Source organism: Benincasa hispida, chromosome 1, assembly GCF_009727055.1.
Source record: "Benincasa hispida cultivar B227 chromosome 1, ASM972705v1, whole genome shotgun sequence".
NCBI classification, from domain to species: Eukaryota; Viridiplantae; Streptophyta; class Magnoliopsida; order Cucurbitales; family Cucurbitaceae; genus Benincasa; species Benincasa hispida.
In genome coordinates this window covers 66,717,335-66,735,924 of record NC_052349.1, presented here as the reverse complement: position 1 = coordinate 66,735,924, position 18,590 = coordinate 66,717,335, and the positions used below count along the sequence as shown (strand labels likewise).

Genomic DNA, 18,590 nt, shown 5'->3' with positions numbered 1-18,590 from the left:
TGATAAATAAAACAATTATAATTTTGTTTTCAATTAAAACATTTATCGGATAACTATAATTAGTTTTATAATTTTTTTATATATATACAGTGCCAATCATGGTTAAAATTGGAATATTGTTTCTTAATCTGCAATCAAACACATCAAACATGAAATTTAACTCCGTTACAGAATTTTTAAGATGACTAATAATTGCACACGTGGCAACCAGAGAGCAAAGGTCAGAGAATCTCCGTACAACTGCTGGTGAAGATGCCGATGAAACGACCGACCAAATCGCCGCTTTCTTCCTTCCTCACCTTTCAACCTTCACACGTGGACTTTCTAACCCCAATCACACTCTTATACCGAAAATACTCTTACCTTTTCCCTTTAATTACGGCAGCGGCACCATCTGGGTAAATTCGAAAATAGCGAGAAGTTGAAGGGGCAATGTGGAAAAACTTTGGTATTTTGGAGTGCAGGTCTGAATCGAAGCTTCTCTGTTCAGCTGGGAAAGTTTCTTTCTTGACGTTGTATTCTCTTTTGACTTTGATTGGAAACCAAACCCATATCTTTTATCCTTTGAAATTGCAGAGTTTCCTCATGCCTATTCAAATCTCTGACTATAATACCTTTCTGGGTCTTCGATCATCACAAAATTTCCTTGGATTTTCCCTTCGACATTCCAATTAGCTTCCTGCGTGAGTTGCTTTTCTTTGCTTTTATGGGGTTTTTGTTTCTCTATCTGATGTGCTGGATTGCTTTCTTTACGTATTTGGAGATTTGGGTTTGATTGCTTTTTTGTTCTTCTTATGTTGGAGAGGTGTAATTTTGTTTTCTGGGTCTTGGTTTCTTGGAATTTTGATTGAGTAATCGAACTGTTTAGATCAACTTTCTTGGCTCTTGATTGTTGACAGGTTTGATTGCTCTTCAACAGCTAAGGTTTCAGGTTGAATTTTCTTGATACAGAGATTGAATTTCTAGTTTGATTAGTTTTGACAACTCCACTGATTGCTATATCTGTTTTCATTGTATATGAAGTGTTGCGTGTGTGATTTTGTTCTGCCCTTTTTCAGATCTTCAAACCTCTATGTTTTCATGAAATTGGAGGTTACTTTGGATTTCAATTTTAATGGATCACTACTTGTTTCCTTCTCCTCCTTGGTTTTTTCTAAAAGTAAATATTTGGTGGCCTAGTTGGTGATTTGGTATCTACCTTTTTGAGGAAGTTCTTTTTCAATTATTTCCATTTTAGTTTTAAAACTGCTTTATTTTCATATTATCATTTTAATTCGAATTCTTACAATTGAATATTTGAGGCGGTATGTGCTGTACAATGTCAAATGATAGTACAATATCTTAGTGTACAAAGACTAGGATAACAATGTTTGTTTGGTGAATTGTGCGATGTGCGTTGTGTGTATTATAACTTTTTTTCAATACATTTGAGTACCCGAATGAGCTCGTAGGAGTTAGATTAATGCATAAAAATAATATGGATCACTAATAGAAGTTTACTTGATTTAGATTTCTTTTTTAATTGGTTTTGGTCCTTCAATTTATTTATTTATTTATTTATGTTTATCTGCCTCTCTACTTTCTATATTGGGATCATTGGTCTTGTCAAGTGGGATGCTACATATGGAGATCTCATCTATAAAGGAATGCATTTCTTGTATATATATATATAGCTGCAAGATTAAATTGCTAGATTTCTCAGAAGATATTACTTCATGTCCATTTAGATGATTCTTTGCCAGTTTTTCTTTGTGTGGAGATCAATTTTGCTCATCATATTGTGCAGAAGTCTACTGTTACGAACTTCAATATGGTGCCTCCTTTGTGTCTCCATCGATCTTTCTTCTTTCTAGCAAATGGTTTCTTTGACTTGGATGATTGTTGTGCAGTTAATCACAAAGTTTTCATCCTTGGCTTGAATAGGAAAAGTATAAATAGAAGATTCAGATTATAGGAGAGGCAGTTTTTAATATTATTTTGATTCTGGTTGACAATCTAATTTAGAATGGCTGGCCAATACCTTTTCTGACTCTGCTCTAAGTGCCAGAATGATTTAGGAAATGTCAAGTGGGGAGTGTTCCCTGTGGGTGGAGACTGTAGAATGATTGGAGAGAGTTAGAAAACCTGGCATAAAGCCCTCTGCTCCTCGTAGCCATTTGTCTCTTCTCCCTGCCCCTATGTGAAAGAAAAAATTTCTATGTACAGGCAGTTGTTCAAGATAAACAGTAGTTGTCTGAGCCTAGAGGCTAGAGCACCCTTTTTCCTCTCCCTGTTATTAAACTCTTGGTCTCCGAGCCCACTTACTCACTCTCATGGTGTGCTGAGTTCTTCAAAGTCCTTGGGGATTTTACTTTTGTGATCACCAGGCTGTTTTTCATGATGATTGGTTCAAGATTACTTAAAACTCCAAGTCTTGGTAGATCCATGGTGTGTGTTAAACCGTTTCAGCCTAGAAGTGGGAACTTCATTTACTGGCAACAATCGAGAAGAAATAAACCTCCTCATGCTCAAGTAAAGGCTAGTTTAGACAGGGCAGTTAACTTCGAAAAGTGAAATTCATTTATCGCCTCACCTTTTCCATTCCTCAATTCTTCTTATGTTGGTTGGATTTAATTTTTCATCCTACCGGTTAACATATGGAATGAGGACAACTTGTGCTACTAGTGAGTTGTGTAAACATTTTATTCAATGCTACTATTAAGACATTATTTATGGGAATGTTTGGAAGCTTCCATTTTTTAGGCTTCAATTGGCCTTAAATTCCCAGGAGGGAATTCAGTTTTGGTTTTTATCTCAGGCCTTTCAATCTCAACATCTTTGCTAAAAGGTTAATCGGTTTCCATTTCATTGAAGTTTCTTCTCTCAGGTGATGAAGTCTTACCATGGTGGTTAAATATTTTATGACTGGATGTTAGTTGCTTACCTCTGGCTCAATGTTTCAAGATATTTTAGGAGAGTTACATTAAACAAAAGTTGCTAATTGAGTCTATGGCTCACCATGATGAGATAACCTTTTAGCCTTGCTATTAAAAGTCAAGCTCCGGCCTCTGGGTGCATGTTTAAATCCTTAAACTTCCCCTTGATTGTAGTAAATCTAGTCTTTATCCCTCCACCCAACTTTTTTTTATTCCCAGAAAACCTTCCTGAAAAGTTTGCCACCTCAGTTAAAATTAGGCAAGGTCCTTTCAAGTTTCAACCTCAGTCGGGAGAAATCTCTCTTTCGAATAATGAAGATTTCTTTTTTTTTCGAAGTTTCCTTAACTATTTGAGTACTGTTGATGTTGGCATGTTGGAGCCTAACGATGTTGACCACCCTCCGATCAATACAAGTGACCTTACATAACCTGAGGTGTCAAATAGCCTCTTTCATAGTTATAATGAGGGGACTCTCTCCTTTGTTGAAAGTGCTCCTTGGCAAGATCCTGCTTTGCCCATTTAATAAAAGTAATTGTCTCGTATCAGCTTCAAGCTTGCTGAAACTTCTCTAATTGGATCTCGGGTGTCTATGGTCCTCTTTCCTACCATGGAAGGAACCTTTTTATGGATGAGCTTGAAACTCGTGGTGATTTTGATCTTTTGGTCGTTTAATTACCCACCATATGCTTAAATTCAATAAGCTGGTAAACGACTTTTCCTTGATTAACCTCCCCTCTTCAAATTGCAGTTTCATTTGGTCAAATGATTGGGATCAACAAGTTTTTTCCCCAATTATCTAGAGATTTTTGTAACTATTATATGTTGATGTTTTTTGCCAATTGGCATCCATCTCTCTCTCTCTCTCTCTTTTGTAAACCCCCTTCATTTGTTGGAGGCATTCCTCATCTACCCTATCGTAAATAAAGTTCTCTTTTTCTAAATAGAAAAGGGGTCTACATTATGATGAGGTCTCGGTTCTAGGGGAGAATAGTATGCTTGATGAGTATTTAAACCACTTTTTGTTTACAAATTGTCCTTCCAATGTGCAGGTATCTTTTAATTCCATAAGTTATAATGAGGGCACCATCACTACTTTCCCAGTGCTTGCCTGGCTTGGTGCCTCAAGATAAAGGAAGCCACAGCTCTCCCTCCATTTCAGAGAGAGATGTCCATCTCCCGTCACCAGCTGTTGAGATTCTCCCTTCAAAGGCAATTCAATTCATCTATACTAAACTTCTTGTTATTGCAAAGCACCCCTCATAATTGTGAAAAACTATTTTTAGTTATCAAACCAACATTATCTAGGTTGTTTCAGTTAACCCATCTATTTGTTTTTCCATTTTAACACCTACGTTTGGAATACCATTAACATTTCCTTATCTTTTTATCAGACAGCTCATCCATACAAATATGCAGGGGAGAACGTAGATTTGCAAGGTCTCAATGTTTTTAAGGTACCTATTTCATTTTTTTCCCTGGGGTGAGGGGATCCTTATACACTAGAGGTTATGTAAATTATACTATATTTTTTGTTTGTCGGTTAGTGGCCTTCTATTTGTCACTGTGAAAATTGGTTAACACAACCAATTTTCCACTAAGATTCTTGCTTTTCCTGGATTAGATAACTAGAACAAATTATAATAGAGTTTTTCATTCATGCTAATTGGCATCCTTCTCTCCAGGGTAGAGTTAGTGTTGCCGATATAATTGGCTTTAACGGCTCAGAGTCTGCATCTTCAAAACCTGAAGGTACTTTTATGCTTTATATACTCATAACTACTTGAAATTTAATTTTTCTTTTCAAAATCTGTTTTAGAAGTAAGGGTTACCATAGCTTATACGTGTGTCCTTTAAGGCTGAAGTATGTCTTTATTATGTAGGTCATCTGAAATCCTGGGACAGTTCCATTGATCTTGTAAATGTCCTTAAGCACGAGATCCGTGACGGACAACTGAGCTTTAGGGGCAAAAGAGTACTAGAGGTAATAATCCATTATAGTAATTATAAAATCAGACGACCTTACTTGAACTATTCCATAGGCTGTAGTGTCCTTGAGTTCTAAGTAAAATTTTTACATCGGGTGTAATAATTTTACACCTTTGAGCATGACATTCATACAATGCATTTTCTTTATATGGTTGGTGTACTGACATTCTCTTTCATTCCAGCGTATATTTATTAATTGTTGTGCATGATTATTTTGATTGTGAAACATTTTTTTATCTCGTGTAGATGATTGTGTGTGTGTTTTTTTAATTGTGGGTTCCTCATTTCCTTGCCTGAATTTTATGAGATAGAGATTATTTTCGAGCATATCAAAGTGAGGGCCCGAAGGGGCAAGGCAGTCACCATATAGTACATTTCTTATTAGTTCTAGCTGTGTCTGAACTAGTAAATATGTTTTGTATCTTTACATCGTCTCATTGAAGGAAGGACAACCAAGGCAATCCTCTGTTGAATGTAGGATGCTTTCCTTTCTCTGTGTGTGTTTGTTTTCCTAAACACTGTTAGCCAAAGTATTTGCTCGAATCATTAGTTTATGTTAGAATGAGCACGGTTGCCCTTTCTGTTATGCTATGTCAATATGTGGAGCCTCGGAGTGTTCTAACCAACTGAAAACACATAATAAAACCTTGGTTTTACAAGGAAATTGTAAACGAATCTTGTTAGTTTATTAACTTCGGTCTTGTTTGGTAATCATTTCGTCTTTTGCTTTTGGCTTTTGAAAATTAAGCACATTTTCTCTCATTTTCTTACCATGGTTTGCATATTTCTTAAGTACAAGAGTTGAATTCTTAGCTAAATTTCAAAAACAAAAATAAGTTTTTAAAGACTTTTTTTTTTTTCCCCAAAAATTGGCTTGGTTTTTGAAAATATGGGTAAAGAGTAGATAACAAAGCAAGAAATTTAGTGATGGTGGGTGTTTGTAGGCTTAATTTTAAAAAACTAAAAACTAAAAACCAGATGGTTATTAAAGAGGGCATTAAATTTCTGGACTTCCCCATGATTTATTCCACATGTTAATATGATTCTGTTTCCTAGATGCAAATAGTAGTTTACATATTATGATTTTTAAGCTAACCTCTTTAGTTCATGTTTTACAGCTAGGTTGTAGCTATGGACTTCCCGGGGTGTTTGCTTGCCTCAAGGTACCTTTAAACCATTTTTAATCCGTCTCTATTCGTACATTCATGCACTGTGTCTGTTACTAGTTAAAATACGTTCTTACTTCTTACTTTGGTACCTTTTCTGTTGCGCTCTTTTTCTTACTATTATGATGCTTTCTAACTGCAAGTTCAATCAAGTAAAGTTGTGTGAAAAAATTTCATTATAATGTGCTGAGGTGTGTAGTTTCTTCTCACAAATTATTCTAATTAGATCAAGGTAGAGTTCATGTTTTTTAAATGTAGAGTTTGAATTGGTCGACAGTAAATTAAATCATCATTGTTATTTATTCACCACTATTTTATTTGTTACAAAAGGGTATAAGGTAGACGAGGATAGGACACGAGGGCAAGTTTAATTGACTGAAGCATCATTTGAATACTTTCTTAGATTTTATCGATCCGTACTATAAAATTATGATAAAGATATATTGACATGATTTGTTATTGGTTTTCAACTATTCATTTCGTTTACTAGTATTTAGATGTTCAACTAGTCTTTATCGTGTACTTTATGGAGTTTGTAACCAGAACTATTTGTTAATCAAAATATTTTTTCTCTGTTGAGAAGTCAATTAATAGACTCTAACTGAGGAAGCACGGAGACTCTTGACAAAGTGTTCGCGTTAAATATGTGTTGGATACTGGTACATTTCAACATGCTTTGAACATGTGTGTGAAAAAGAAAGTATCCTATTTTATTTCTATTTTTCTCAATTTCGAACATGCAAGGACACACATGGGACAAGTTGACCTTAAAAAATTGATTGAGAATAAGAAGGAAAAATATTTAACCCATCTCATTACTACACCATTGGCCAACCTATTACTTTTATCTTATTATGATCCACCCTAAAATCTAACCCAACCTTAAAAACTCATCTGAAGCATGCATCTGTTTACATGATCTTCTTGAAATACATAACTCGTGGAGGTTTACTTTAGAACTCAAGAACTCAGTTGTATAACCTATACAATAAAACCTGTTCAAGTAATGTCATTTGTGAAGGCTTAATAATCTGGAGGTTGTAACATTGTAGTATTGGGGTTTGTCCATAGGGGAGCTTAGCTAGTGGCTTTTAGGCGTTGATTGCTGAAGCCATAAAATACATCAACTGAAAAATGTTGAAATAAGGAATGGAGTTTTGTTGGTTTAGAAGGAAGTAAAAGTTGAAGCCTGTTTGTTTTGAGATTATATAGAAGATGTGTCATGACATTTCTTTCTTCAAGCAACTGTGCTTATACCTCAGTTTTCATTCTTGTTACAGGGAGCAAGCATAGTGCACTTTCAAGACCTGAGTGCAGAAACTGTTAGATGCACAACCATACCGAACGTCCTTGCCAATCTCGAACAAGCTCGGGACAGGCAGAGCAGACAGCCAGAGAGTCCCTTAACTCCGTCTAGACATACTTTGGCCCCATCGGTACATTTTTATGCTGGTGACTGGGATGAGCTCCCAACAGTCTTATCTGTTGTTAGGGGTGATGGATTCGAAGCACCCACCGGAATGAGCTTAAGCTTCTCTGAAGAAGATTTTATGGATGGTTGCAGCAGTCAAGATGGTAGCATCATCGGCCATGAGTCTTCCTCAAGGAGATCAAGGAAACTGTCAGGAAGTCGAGCATGGGAAAGGGCTAGTGAGATCGATCAGGGAGAAGGTGGATACGATGTCATTTTAATGGCGGAAATCCCATATTCACTCAACTCTTTGAAGAAGCTATATGCACTGATAAAAAAGGTAAAGTCTTTAATAACTAACTTCAGTGCTTTATGGAATACAAACATCTAAAACCTTTGAAAAAATGGTCTCTTTTGTTGAAAATTAGTGTGTGAGACCTCCCTATGGAGTGTTATACTTGGCCACAAAGAAGAATTACGTCGGTTTCAATAGCGGAGCGAGGCATTTGAGGAGTTTAGTCGATGAGGAAGGCGTTTTTGGAGCTCACTTGGTGAAGGAGATGACCGACCGAGACGTTTGGAAGTTCTTTCTCAAGTGAAAGAATGGAAAAAACAGGACAAACTCTTGAAGAAATGATGCAGTGAAGTCCATGTGCAGGTGCCTTTTGTCACAGCAATCAAGTTTTATGTAATAATATTTATCACAAAGCATATGCAATTAATGGAGTTGCCTAAATTAGAAGGGGAATTGTTTAGTCAGTGAAGCATTTATTATACTTTGATTGTATAATCTGTATTTTTTTTTTCTTTAGTTTCTTGTCAATTTTGTGAGGATTCTCCTTGCTGTTGCTGTAAATTAAACCTTCAGTAAATCAAAAGTTCAATGTCATTATTATTATTATTATTATTATTATTATTATTATTATTATGTTAATGGGCATGATTTAGCTTTGATTTTGTTAGAATTATAGCCCCATTTTTGTCACTTTTTTTTGTTTGGAAAAAGCATGTAAATCATCTATATTTTTTTGGGATCTCGTCTTCTCGTTTTAAAATAAATAAATAAATATTTATTTATTATCGTTTCAATACTTGAAAGTCAAAACATTGTTTTGGTGTTACTTGGAAACTATTTTCAAAATAATATCTTTTTCTACTAGAATTTGTATAAAGAAATTCAAAGGAATTCGCATAGAAAATAACGATGAACAGTTGTTAATCTAAATTTAATAAAAACAATCATAATTAAAAACAGGATTGAACAATTTTTTTCTTTAAAAAAAAAAAGACAGTTTAGAGCAGAAAAAAGGCAAGTTAAATAACAAAATATCGCACAAGAACTCAATTAGTTATGGGGTTATTTATAACTCTTAGTCCAATCTTCCCACCTCTTATTAAATTAATAAAATTTCATTAGAATTACATATTTAACTAATATAATCTCTATACAATTACATTTTTTAATGTTAAATGTTAGAAAATACCATATCCACCAATCTTTTCTGGAGAATAAAATTGTAAAAATTATAACGTCATAGTTTAAAAAAAAACCAAAAAGGAAAAACAAATATTGTAGGATTCAATCTATGGTGGCTACCTACTTAGGTATTAATTTCTTACGAGTTTCCTTGACATCTAAATATGGTAGGGTCAATAGGTTATCCTGTAAGATTACTTTGTAAGATTAGTCGACGTGCGCATAAGCTGGCTCGAACACTCACAGATATAGAAAAAAGAAAGAAAAAAAAATAAAAAGTATTTTGGTCAATACAATGAGGCGAACTACAAACCTACATTATTAATTGCACATTAATAATTTCTAACCCATTCTAGCTTACTTTATAGTAGATAAGATATGTAGGTGCATTGTAAGTTGTACTTGTCTCTCTATTTTTTTTTCAATCACAAAAGAAAAAAATATAAAATGAAAAAAATGAAAAAATTTACAAAAACTACTGAAAATATTTTAAATGATAAGTTTGCTTAACATGTTTTCAAGTATAACAAAAGATTAATTATAATGTATTAGTGATAGATCACAATAGATTTCTATCACTGACATCAATAGATGTCTATCATGATCTGATAAATAGTGAAATGTTGTTATATTTATAAATAAATTGACTCGTTTTTTATTTAAAGCTAATCATGTATTTTTAAAAAAATTATCCACGTGTGATTGGATACTTGGTTGGAGAAAACTCATTATGCCAATCTATGAGAGAGATGATATCAAAGAAGGCATAGGAGAGCCCAATTAACCATCTTGATCAGCCAATTTGCGGCTTCCAAAAAGCAAAATTTTGGAACTTGAGCGTGGAAGGATGGACCCTTATTAGATTGGATTGTTCTACTTCTACCCATTACCATGATTTTTGCTTGTCCTATTCGAACTCCGGCGTTTTCCATTACATTTGCGCGAAGAATTACATGCAGCGGCATGTCGAAAGGAAGTTTATCTTCCTTGCCAACAAGCTCAAACGAAGTCCCTCCAAACCCAGGTCTCTAAAATCTTCTACTCAATCATGTTTTGTTTTCCGTTTAATGCTTCCTTCAACGTTAATATTAGGATATTCCTTAACTGGGTTTTCACTGATTTTAGGAATTTCAGGTGTTAAGTCCTCCAATGGCGTTTCTGAGTCTGAAACTCGTGTATTTGTGAGGAGAAGAGTGAAAAAGAATGCTGAAGGTCAAGTTAGCGGGCTTGAAGTCGAACCTAAAGTCGACGCTAAAGTTAGAGCTTCATCATTTTCCTTTTCATCTTCCAAACATATCTTTCATCCTGGAAAATGTGTCATTTTAGCTTTAGATGGTCGTTTTCTGGTGATTACCTTTGATAAGACTATACAGGCATATTGCTTTTCTTTTTCTGTCCATACATCTGATGTTGGGTTTTGGGTTTTGGGTTTTGGGTTTTTTACTCTCTATGTATGTGACTCTCTGTTTCACTCATAGTTTAATTGATATTCAGTTAATGCTATATAAGCTCATAAACATTCATAGCTTCGTTAGCATGGTATTCTAGAAACTTGGTATTTGATTAGATTATAAATCCTTTATAGATAAAGGTCTTACATGGTGAAAGTTAATAAGTTAAACTTCTAATCTTTTCCCCGTACAGCGCTGCTGCCCTCCTAATATTGAAGATTTTGCATTCAAAAGAACAAAGGATTCCCCTGGATCAAGTAATTTCTTACCTTAGTAGCACTTCTGCTTGTATGAATTTAGCTTTTCTACTGGATGAGCAATACATCAAAATTATGAGAACATTCCTATGTAAATTGTTAATCTTCTAAAATAAAATGAGAAAAAAATTCCAGAAAATAATTGTTTCATAGAATTTGTTTTGATGGTCTATGTAATGTGGATATTGGAGATATTGCACAGATTTCCCCTTGATTTTCATTTTAGTTTCTCAAGTGCAATCCGTGGTGATTAACTTTTGGTTCGGTTGATGTGAGAAGCACATGAAAGATGTTGCCTCTTGCCTGAATGTGCATTTTCAAAAAAGTAGGGAACTGTAATTAGACATCACAAATACAAGATTAAATGTATCATTAAATAACAAGGTAACAAGGAAACGTGATTGAATATAGTTATATCTTTCTTTTTGTGCTAACATAGCAGTAGAGAAGGACACATTTTAATGTTTTCTAACAAAATATACAATGGGCATAAATGAAATTTTAGTTTAGAAATTAAATTTTCATGCACTTCTTTTTCATTTTCAAGAAATCATACATGATAAAACTGAAAAGACGTACATCTAGTCAAATGTTCAAAAATTAAACCATAAGATTGCTTCGCTTCAGCAAGACCAGAAAGTGGCAAAAAAGTAGTCAATAGGTAACCAAGGCTAATGCATGTTTTAAGGCGTGCTATGAGCCTGCATCTGCTTGGCAGGTGTGGGTGCTCAACTCTCATCGCCTATTGCCATTGGCAGACTCGAGGTGTCACCTCAAAAACACTTATCCATGTTGAATTTGGATAATTTTTTATTCGCCAAAATGGCTTAGGCCCACTTGCCAATGCTTGCCTGACCTGTAAAGAAAAGACCTGGATGAAGCCAACCTCGAAGGTGTTCTACTGCTGGCTGGGCATAGATTGGCAGCCAACAGGTGGAGAAGTTAGCAGGTCATTTTGGACTGCCGACTGCCTGTGGAAGCAATTTTATATTCATGCATGGAAGTATGTGACGATTGAAGTTTGGTTTCATGCACTTTCAGATATGAATATAAAACTGATCTTGCTTCTGCGGAAGTTTCCCCAGGTTTCGTGTATATAATAGTAACAAGTGAGAGTATTGAACCAGCAGATGTACAGTGGAGAAGGAGAACAAATGTGTCAAACCAATCTTCAAATAAGAGAGGTTTTAAAGTTCAATTAGTAAATATCACAGTTGAGTGACTATAAAAGCAGTTTCATATTGGTGAAATGTCTATGTTTCCTGTAGGCTTGCTCACAGAACTAACAATAGTTTTACTACATGTTTTTTAGCGTGTTTGGAGATGTTAATTGAATTTCGCACTTTTCAACTTGTTCTCACTCGTGCAATAATGTCTTCATGCCTCCTATACATACACTCAAACATGAAAAGATAAGAACTGTGGAGATATGCTTTTACACATATAATATGAAACTGTTGTCTCCCTGACTCCCTGCCCTCCCATCTGTCATCGTTTCTTATGCATTGGCACTGCAGGGAAGTCAAAGCTTCCTCTAGATCCCCTTCTCAACGGAATTGAAGTTTCTAATCCAACTAGACAGAAAGGCATTGCAGAAGGAGGTGAGTGATTATTTTTTATTTTTTATTTTTTTCTCCGGGGAAATTTATGGGGTGTATGTATTTAGTAGAGATTCGATGTGGCAAATCACTCTGATTAAGAGAGTACATTCCCCCCATAATTTTTATTAGGTAACAGTAGATAAGTATTTAAATAATTATTAGATATTTTTGTTTCCTAAAAAAATCGGAATTACGGTATAGGTAAACCACCTGTTAATTGGGAAAAAGTCCTTGAAGGAATTCGGAAAATGAGATCCTCTGAAGAAGCTCCAGTAGATACCATGGGATGTGGGCAAGCTGGTAGTACTCTTCCTCCCAAGGTAAATTCCCTCAGTTTTAGTTAGCATAGTTGTATAATTCTTTTCAAGATCTATTGTCATCTCAAGTTTGAACTGAAATTTTTAGAGGCATGATGGATGGTTAGTTTTTAACCTTTTGTCTTCTATCTTTCTTCCCATGGTGCCAAATTAAATCTTTCAGGTTATCCTAAATGCTATCTCTGGCATGAACATTCATTTCGTTGATGCACCATGAAATCTATAAATAATCAATAATCAGATGTGAAGATGACATGATAACGTTCTTATTACCAATCAGTTGCCTGTTGGTCTTTAGAAGTAACACCTTATGAATGATAGAGATGATAGTGGATCTGGTGACAAAAAAAAAAAAAAAATCATCCCAGATTTAACAGGGTCACCAAGGAGCCAGCTAGGTGCTTTAGTAACACACTGCACGTTCTATTTTCTTTTCCTCTATGGCCTTGCAGGCACTATATACTGATAACAAAAGACCTATTGTTCTTTATATAATTATATTTGATATCTGCAGCATTATATAAACCAATAACTACTCATTTACTTTATTTTTATTAGGAAAGAAGATTTGCTGTTTTGGCATCTTCTCTTCTCTCAAGCCAAACCAAAGACCACGTGACTCATGGCAAGTTCTTGTACTCTGAAATTATTGGTTGAACTTGATAGAGAACTTTAATTTAACATATTTTCCTGTAGTTTTTCTGAAAATTCATATGATTATTGATTACTTGGTCTTTCAAGCAATGAGTAAACAAAATTTAAAGGGGAGGAATTCTCCTTCCTTTGCTGAATATCTGATGGTTTTTGACCATTTCACCATTTCGAGAGGTTCACTCCTTGGCCAACACCAACGTCACTCCTATAACTTCAACATGAGCTTATCCTCCATTTCTGTAGATTTCCCCTTGTGTCAGTTATTAAACGCTCTTATCTTTTTCTACTTTCTGCGTTTGCTTTCATGATTCTTGCTGGAACTTTCTTCCATTGTGCCCCACTGTTTTTATGCTTCCTTCTCAATTGTTCGTCCAGCAATCAACCTTTCTTTGGGTGTTGTTCATGAGATCATAGCTCATTGGCTGTAAACCTACCAATTTGTAATTTGCCCTTCCACAAATACCAAAGAATCAAAGACAAAGACTGTCTTTCCTGTTTTCACAGTAGCTGTTACTATCCTTGACAGCTTGTAAGAAAGTTGGATGTTTTACTCAGAAACCTGTTTGCCACTTCAATCTTCTGTTAGGGATTAGATGTTTTTTGCCGTATAATGGTGCTTTCTCAGTGCCTAAAAATGCCACCCTAACATCAAATCATGTATCATGAGATGGCAGACAAAAAAGAAAGTCTGCTACAAACATGAGTTGAACAAATTCTTGTCTTAGCTTTTATTCCAGAACTACAATTTTGAATTCCAGTTTTCTTGGCGTACTTATAATATATTGGGGTGGGATAACATTAGAGTTCTGGCTTCAAACTGTTATGCCACCCCAATGTAAGATAAATGCCTTTTGATAAGTGATGGGAGCTGAAACAACTAGTATCTCGTGAGACTGCTGCCTTCAAGAGGTCTGGGATCTTCTTCTGCACAATTCAGACTACTTCGCCTGTCTCTAATTCCTACCCTCTCCTATAACTGATTTCCCAACTAACTACCAGCAATCAACAGCCAGTTGTTACAGCCCGGTAATTGACAAACTACCTTGCACCACCATCACTGACAGTACAAATCGAACCCTAAAGCTGTCTACTCCTGGCATGTGTAAGTCTGTTTGGGTGCAGGAAAGTCTATCAAGGAGAAACAACAGGCTCAGATATATAAGTTTTACCTTCATGAATGTGATAATAAAATAAAAATGTCAAAATTTTATATTTTGATGGTAAACTTTTAGTTCTCAGGGCAGTACATTATTTGTTATTTCCCAAATATATTAAGCTCTCTCTTTTCTCTTCTAATATTTTCTTTAATTGACAAAAGAACTTTCAGGAGTGCAGGAGCAGCATTGCGTCTCCAAGAAAGTGGTCTTCTTACTGCTGATGCGATGGACAAAGCTGATGAAGCAACCATTAAAAGCTTGATTTACCCGGTATATTTTCTTGGAAATTATTGAGCCATGGCACATAAATTTTCCCATTGCATTTGAATCACGTGAACAGAAATATCTGAAAAGCATTTATATTCGTATGGCTGTTCTGTTCATGTTGGGGCACTCCTTTCACTTCTTTTTTTCAAAGAAAGTCCCATTTCTGCAATAATTTAGTGTTTTTTTTGGTATCCATCTTGCAGGTTGGATTTTATTCTACAAAGGCTAAGAATTTGAAGAAGATTGCAAAAATATGTCTTATGAAGTATGGTGGGGACATACCTAGATCATTGGAGGAGCTACTAATACTACCTGGGATAGGCCCTAAGATTGCACATTTGGTATGAAAGATAGTGTTTTATAAGAAAAGAAGAAATTTTTCGGGTAATGGGTATGCTTCCATGACTCATCATATTTCATATGTGGCATTTAGATCATGATTATGGCTTGGAACGATGTTCAGGGGATATGTGTGGATACTCATGTGCATCGCATTTGCAATCGGCTTGGATGGGTGTCTGGGAAAGGCTCAAAACAGGTAACTGTGGAAAGTTTACTTGACTCCACTTGTTCACTGACATGAGTGGATTCTGACTTCAGATTTGAATTTCGTCCTTTTCCAAACTTTAAAATTTTGCTCATGTTGCTAAAACTGTTACTGGTATAGAGTATGCATAAAACACCTTTGAGGCAGTGTTACATGTAAACTAGATATTTTTAATGCTTCTCTTGCCAAGTCGAACGGACTTGCCCCCCTCAAGTGAATCAAAATTATTCTATTAACTTTTTCCTTTCAATAGATTCAATGCTTTGTGGTAGTTGTCCTCATCATATGGTTGTCCTCGAATTTTCTGAATCGTGTTTTGACGTCCTTTTAGTGAAGACAATAGTATCATAAAATAAAATTTTCCTTTAGCAGTGCTGTGGAAGTTTTTGACAAAGTGTAGGTAATGAACTGGTTGGAATATCATGTGTGCAAGTATTAAACCAACATTAATTATAGATTTGATAATGATAGTATTGCTCCCAACTCATTCAATCTTAAAAATTTATGACATGGTTTGAAATGTCATGCATGAATATCAACTTTGATTCCAATAATACTAATTGGACGAAATATGTTGGAATCTATTGACACGTCAACTTCTTTCTTTTGGAAAAGGATACCACACTTAAGTGACTATTGCTTATTGACAAGTCATCATAGAAAGGATCAATTATGAAGTGATTTAGCACCACTATGTCCCTACTAAGCAACATATAGTAAATATTCTCACCAAGTCATTACCAAAACCGAACTTGATTTAAATAACGATTTGGGTATGTACAACCCACCTTGAGTGTGGGAGTGTTGAGGATGACTGTCAAAGGAAAGTTAGATTTTTTATATTCTTTTATTATTATTACATATCTTTGTGTTTTGGGTCTCCCCTTTTTTGGGCTAATTTTTTTTAATCTCCTTTTTTGTTTCTTTCATTTTGCTCAATGTAAGCTCGGTTTCTTACTAAAAATAACATACCTATCTTTATTTCTAAAGTTTAAGGGTTGATGAGATCAGTTTACTTTGTTTAAACTTATTTTGCACTTAAGTCCTTATTTATTATTTTTGGATAAGAAACAACTAAATTACCAAATGGTCCAAATCTTTATTTACTTTGTCGGTTTGTGTATGAACAAATCCTCATTTACTATGGATTCATGTGTCGCTTTTCTTATAAGATTTGTGGTTGGAAAGGATCTGAAGAATTAGAGAAGTATTTTCATTGGAGTGTTCAGTTCGATTCCTTACACTTTCTTGCTTCATTTTGGTGCTCTTTTCTTAAATCTTTTGTTGATTTTTCATCTTCCGAATACATATTATCAGATTCTTTTTTATTTCCTATGTAACTATCACTTCCTCATGGAGTTTTGTATCCTTTGAGAAATGCTCTAAAAATTTTGTTTCTTCAAAAAAATTACGAAAAAAGGGGAAGGGAAATCCTCAATCTAAATGAATTACAATAGACTATTCCAATTAGACAAAAGGAACAACAAACTAAAATTTAGAGAATTCAATTTACACCAAGAGTAAGGAAGACAATGCTATTAAAGAAACCGTATAGTCCTTTTCCTTTGTACCGAAGGACCTATGGCTCCTTTCAATCCTTATTTATAGAAAGGATGAATAAAAGCAATATCAGAAAACTACATCGACATGAATATCTTGATCCTTACCTGCACTACGTTCTTTCTTTTGTAGATTGTTTCGAAGACATGTCATTGCTATAATTTGCTTGCTTTTTTCCTTTCCTAGAAAACATCCACTCCTGAAGAAACTCGAGTGGCATTAGAACTGTGGCTGCCAAAAGAAGAATGGGTTCCAATTAATCCTCTTCTGGTATGTAATGTTCTTTTACAAATAGTTGCTGCCCTGTGTACCATGATATGATGAATTTGATAGCATTGTTTCCTTGCAAATGTACTTGGTAAAGCACGGTACCATATATTTTACCCATAAACGGCAATATTCTTAGGCTCATAATTAAGCATTTGCATATTCGTATATTCACACACGGTGTTCTTTACCCCTTGGGAAAACACTCTACTGCATCTACAAATTGAGTATCTAGGTAACTTCTTATTGCTATTTGCAATAATTTATGCTGCCTTTAGTCCAAATACCCTTAAGAAAATGGTTTCCAAGTGAAAATTGCAGATATATTATTAATTTTATGAGGTATACTAACGTTGGTAAAGTAAGGGTTTGTACTTGCTCTGATCATCCGGCATATAAACTAGTGGCCTGGGAGAAATATTCTCTTCCCCATGCTTTTTTTTTTATATATAGAAATGATTTTGATTGAGAAAAATGAAAGAATACACATGTATACAAAAAACCAAACTCACGGAAAAAGGCACCTCCCTCTACAGGAAGGGACTCCAACTATACAAAATAAAGCCTATAGAATAGTTACAAAAGGTTTTTGAAACAAAACCCACAAAGAAACATGAAAGCGAACAAGGGACCAAACCTCACTTGAAGTCTTAACCACCCATCTCGAAAACCTACTATTCCGCTTACCCCAAAAAGTCCACAAGATCGCACACACTCCCAACAAAAAAATTAAAAGCGACCTTTCTCCCCACGATGTGGATTGAAGAGGAACTTCTCGATTATAGCACTAGGAATGTAGTAGGCACACAGAAATATTCTCAGTTTTATACTATAAAACACTGAAATGACTGACAAGTATACTTCAAATTGACTCAGTTCAATTGGTTTTTGTTAGTGATTTTCATTTTTGACTTTCACCTCTACTTTTTTTCAAGCAATTAGTGTGTTGGTGACTTGTGCTTTTTTGCTTCCTATGATCTGAACTTTGTTGGGTTGTCTGGAATCTAGGTTAAGAAACATCCTCCCCTGTAATTTTTTATTAGATCTCCATTTATTGATTTCTTTATTTTTTTATTTCTTTATAATCATTGTTGGCATGTGAAACAGGTTGGATTTGGACAGACTATTTGCACTCCTCTTAGACCTAAATGTGGAAATTGCAGTGTTAGTGACCTGTGTCCATCTGCATTCAAGGAGTCTTCAAGCCCATCTCCCAAATTAAAGGGTTCAAGTTCTACCAAAAAGCTATGATCATCTTCTTGAATGAATTAATATATGTGCCAGTCAAACATTTCCCCCCAAAGTCTTGCTTTTGTATCTTTTTTTGGGCTCCATAATGGTTTACAGATTTTAGAGCTTCCATTATGGTTTCTAGCACAAAGTGTTAATGGATAGATAGGTGGATATTGAAAGATCTCAATCGGCCATTGTTGTGCAGAACGAACCTTGTTATTGATGTATATCAATGTCCTAGTACATGTTTTACATCTATAATTTCATCATCATTATTAATATTTTTTGTCAAATCTTTCACTACACTATTAGATGATGTACTG

At 34.9% G+C, this 18,590-nt stretch overlaps 2 protein-coding genes across 7 annotated transcripts; both read left to right on the top strand.

Annotated features, from left to right (window-relative positions):
- Positions 1 to 473: 473 nt before the first annotated feature.
- LOC120085336 (histidine protein methyltransferase 1 homolog) lies at positions 474 to 8,386 on the top strand. Of its 3 annotated transcripts, none has more exons than XM_039041274.1 (8): positions 474 to 683; positions 3,966 to 4,125; positions 4,308 to 4,370; positions 4,599 to 4,665; positions 4,797 to 4,897; positions 6,021 to 6,065; positions 7,349 to 7,819; positions 7,908 to 8,386. In XM_039041274.1, exons 2-8 carry the CDS (start codon positions 3,991 to 3,993, stop codon positions 8,076 to 8,078), a joined length of 1,053 nt encoding a protein of 350 aa, XP_038897202.1. In that variant the 5' UTR covers positions 474 to 683; positions 3,966 to 3,990; the 3' UTR covers positions 8,079 to 8,386. The 3 variants fall into 3 exon arrangements, with proteins under 3 accessions (XP_038897202.1, XP_038897217.1, XP_038897211.1); XM_039041289.1 differs by lacking the exon at positions 474 to 683 and adding an exon at positions 776 to 899; XM_039041283.1 differs by lacking the exon at positions 474 to 683 and adding an exon at positions 897 to 931.
- A 1,310-nt stretch (positions 8,387 to 9,696) lies between these two features.
- Positions 9,697 to 18,560, top strand: LOC120070330 (endonuclease III homolog 2, chloroplastic-like). Of its 4 annotated transcripts, none has more exons than XM_039022259.1 (11): positions 9,697 to 9,980; positions 10,091 to 10,302; positions 10,601 to 10,664; positions 12,182 to 12,265; positions 12,467 to 12,585; positions 13,141 to 13,207; positions 14,572 to 14,663; positions 14,864 to 15,001; positions 15,094 to 15,198; positions 16,954 to 17,037; positions 18,142 to 18,560. In XM_039022259.1, exons 1-11 carry the CDS (start codon positions 9,848 to 9,850, stop codon positions 18,283 to 18,285), a joined length of 1,242 nt encoding a protein of 413 aa, XP_038878187.1. In that variant the 5' UTR covers positions 9,697 to 9,847; the 3' UTR covers positions 18,286 to 18,560. The 4 variants fall into 4 exon arrangements, with proteins under 4 accessions (XP_038878187.1, XP_038878189.1, XP_038878185.1 ...); XM_039022261.1 differs by having other exon boundaries at positions 9,698 to 9,980; positions 10,091 to 10,212; XM_039022257.1 differs by having other exon boundaries at positions 9,698 to 9,980; positions 10,082 to 10,302.
- The last annotated feature ends 30 nt before the right edge of the window (positions 18,561 to 18,590 follow it).

Bases quoted from the DNA above. Each gene is read 5' to 3' on its own strand.
- LOC120085336 (XM_039041274.1), top strand. From the start codon at position 3,991: ATGAGGGCACCATCACTACTTTCCCAGTGCTTGCCTGGCTTGGTGCCT. The intron at 4,898-6,020 runs GTAATAATCCAT...CATGTTTTACAG, and splicing joins GGGGCAAAAGAGTACTAGAG to CTAGGTTGTAGCTATGGACT. The intron at 7,820-7,907 runs GTAAAGTCTTTA...GTTGAAAATTAG, and splicing joins TATATGCACTGATAAAAAAG to TGTGTGAGACCTCCCTATGG.
- LOC120070330 (XM_039022257.1), top strand. From the start codon at position 9,848: ATGATTTTTGCTTGTCCTATTCGAACTCCGGCGTTTTCCATTACATTT. The intron at 9,981-10,081 runs GTCTCTAAAATC...CACTGATTTTAG, and splicing joins CGAAGTCCCTCCAAACCCAG to GAATTTCAGGTGTTAAGTCC. The intron at 14,664-14,863 runs GTATATTTTCTT...TCCATCTTGCAG, and splicing joins TTAAAAGCTTGATTTACCCG to GTTGGATTTTATTCTACAAA.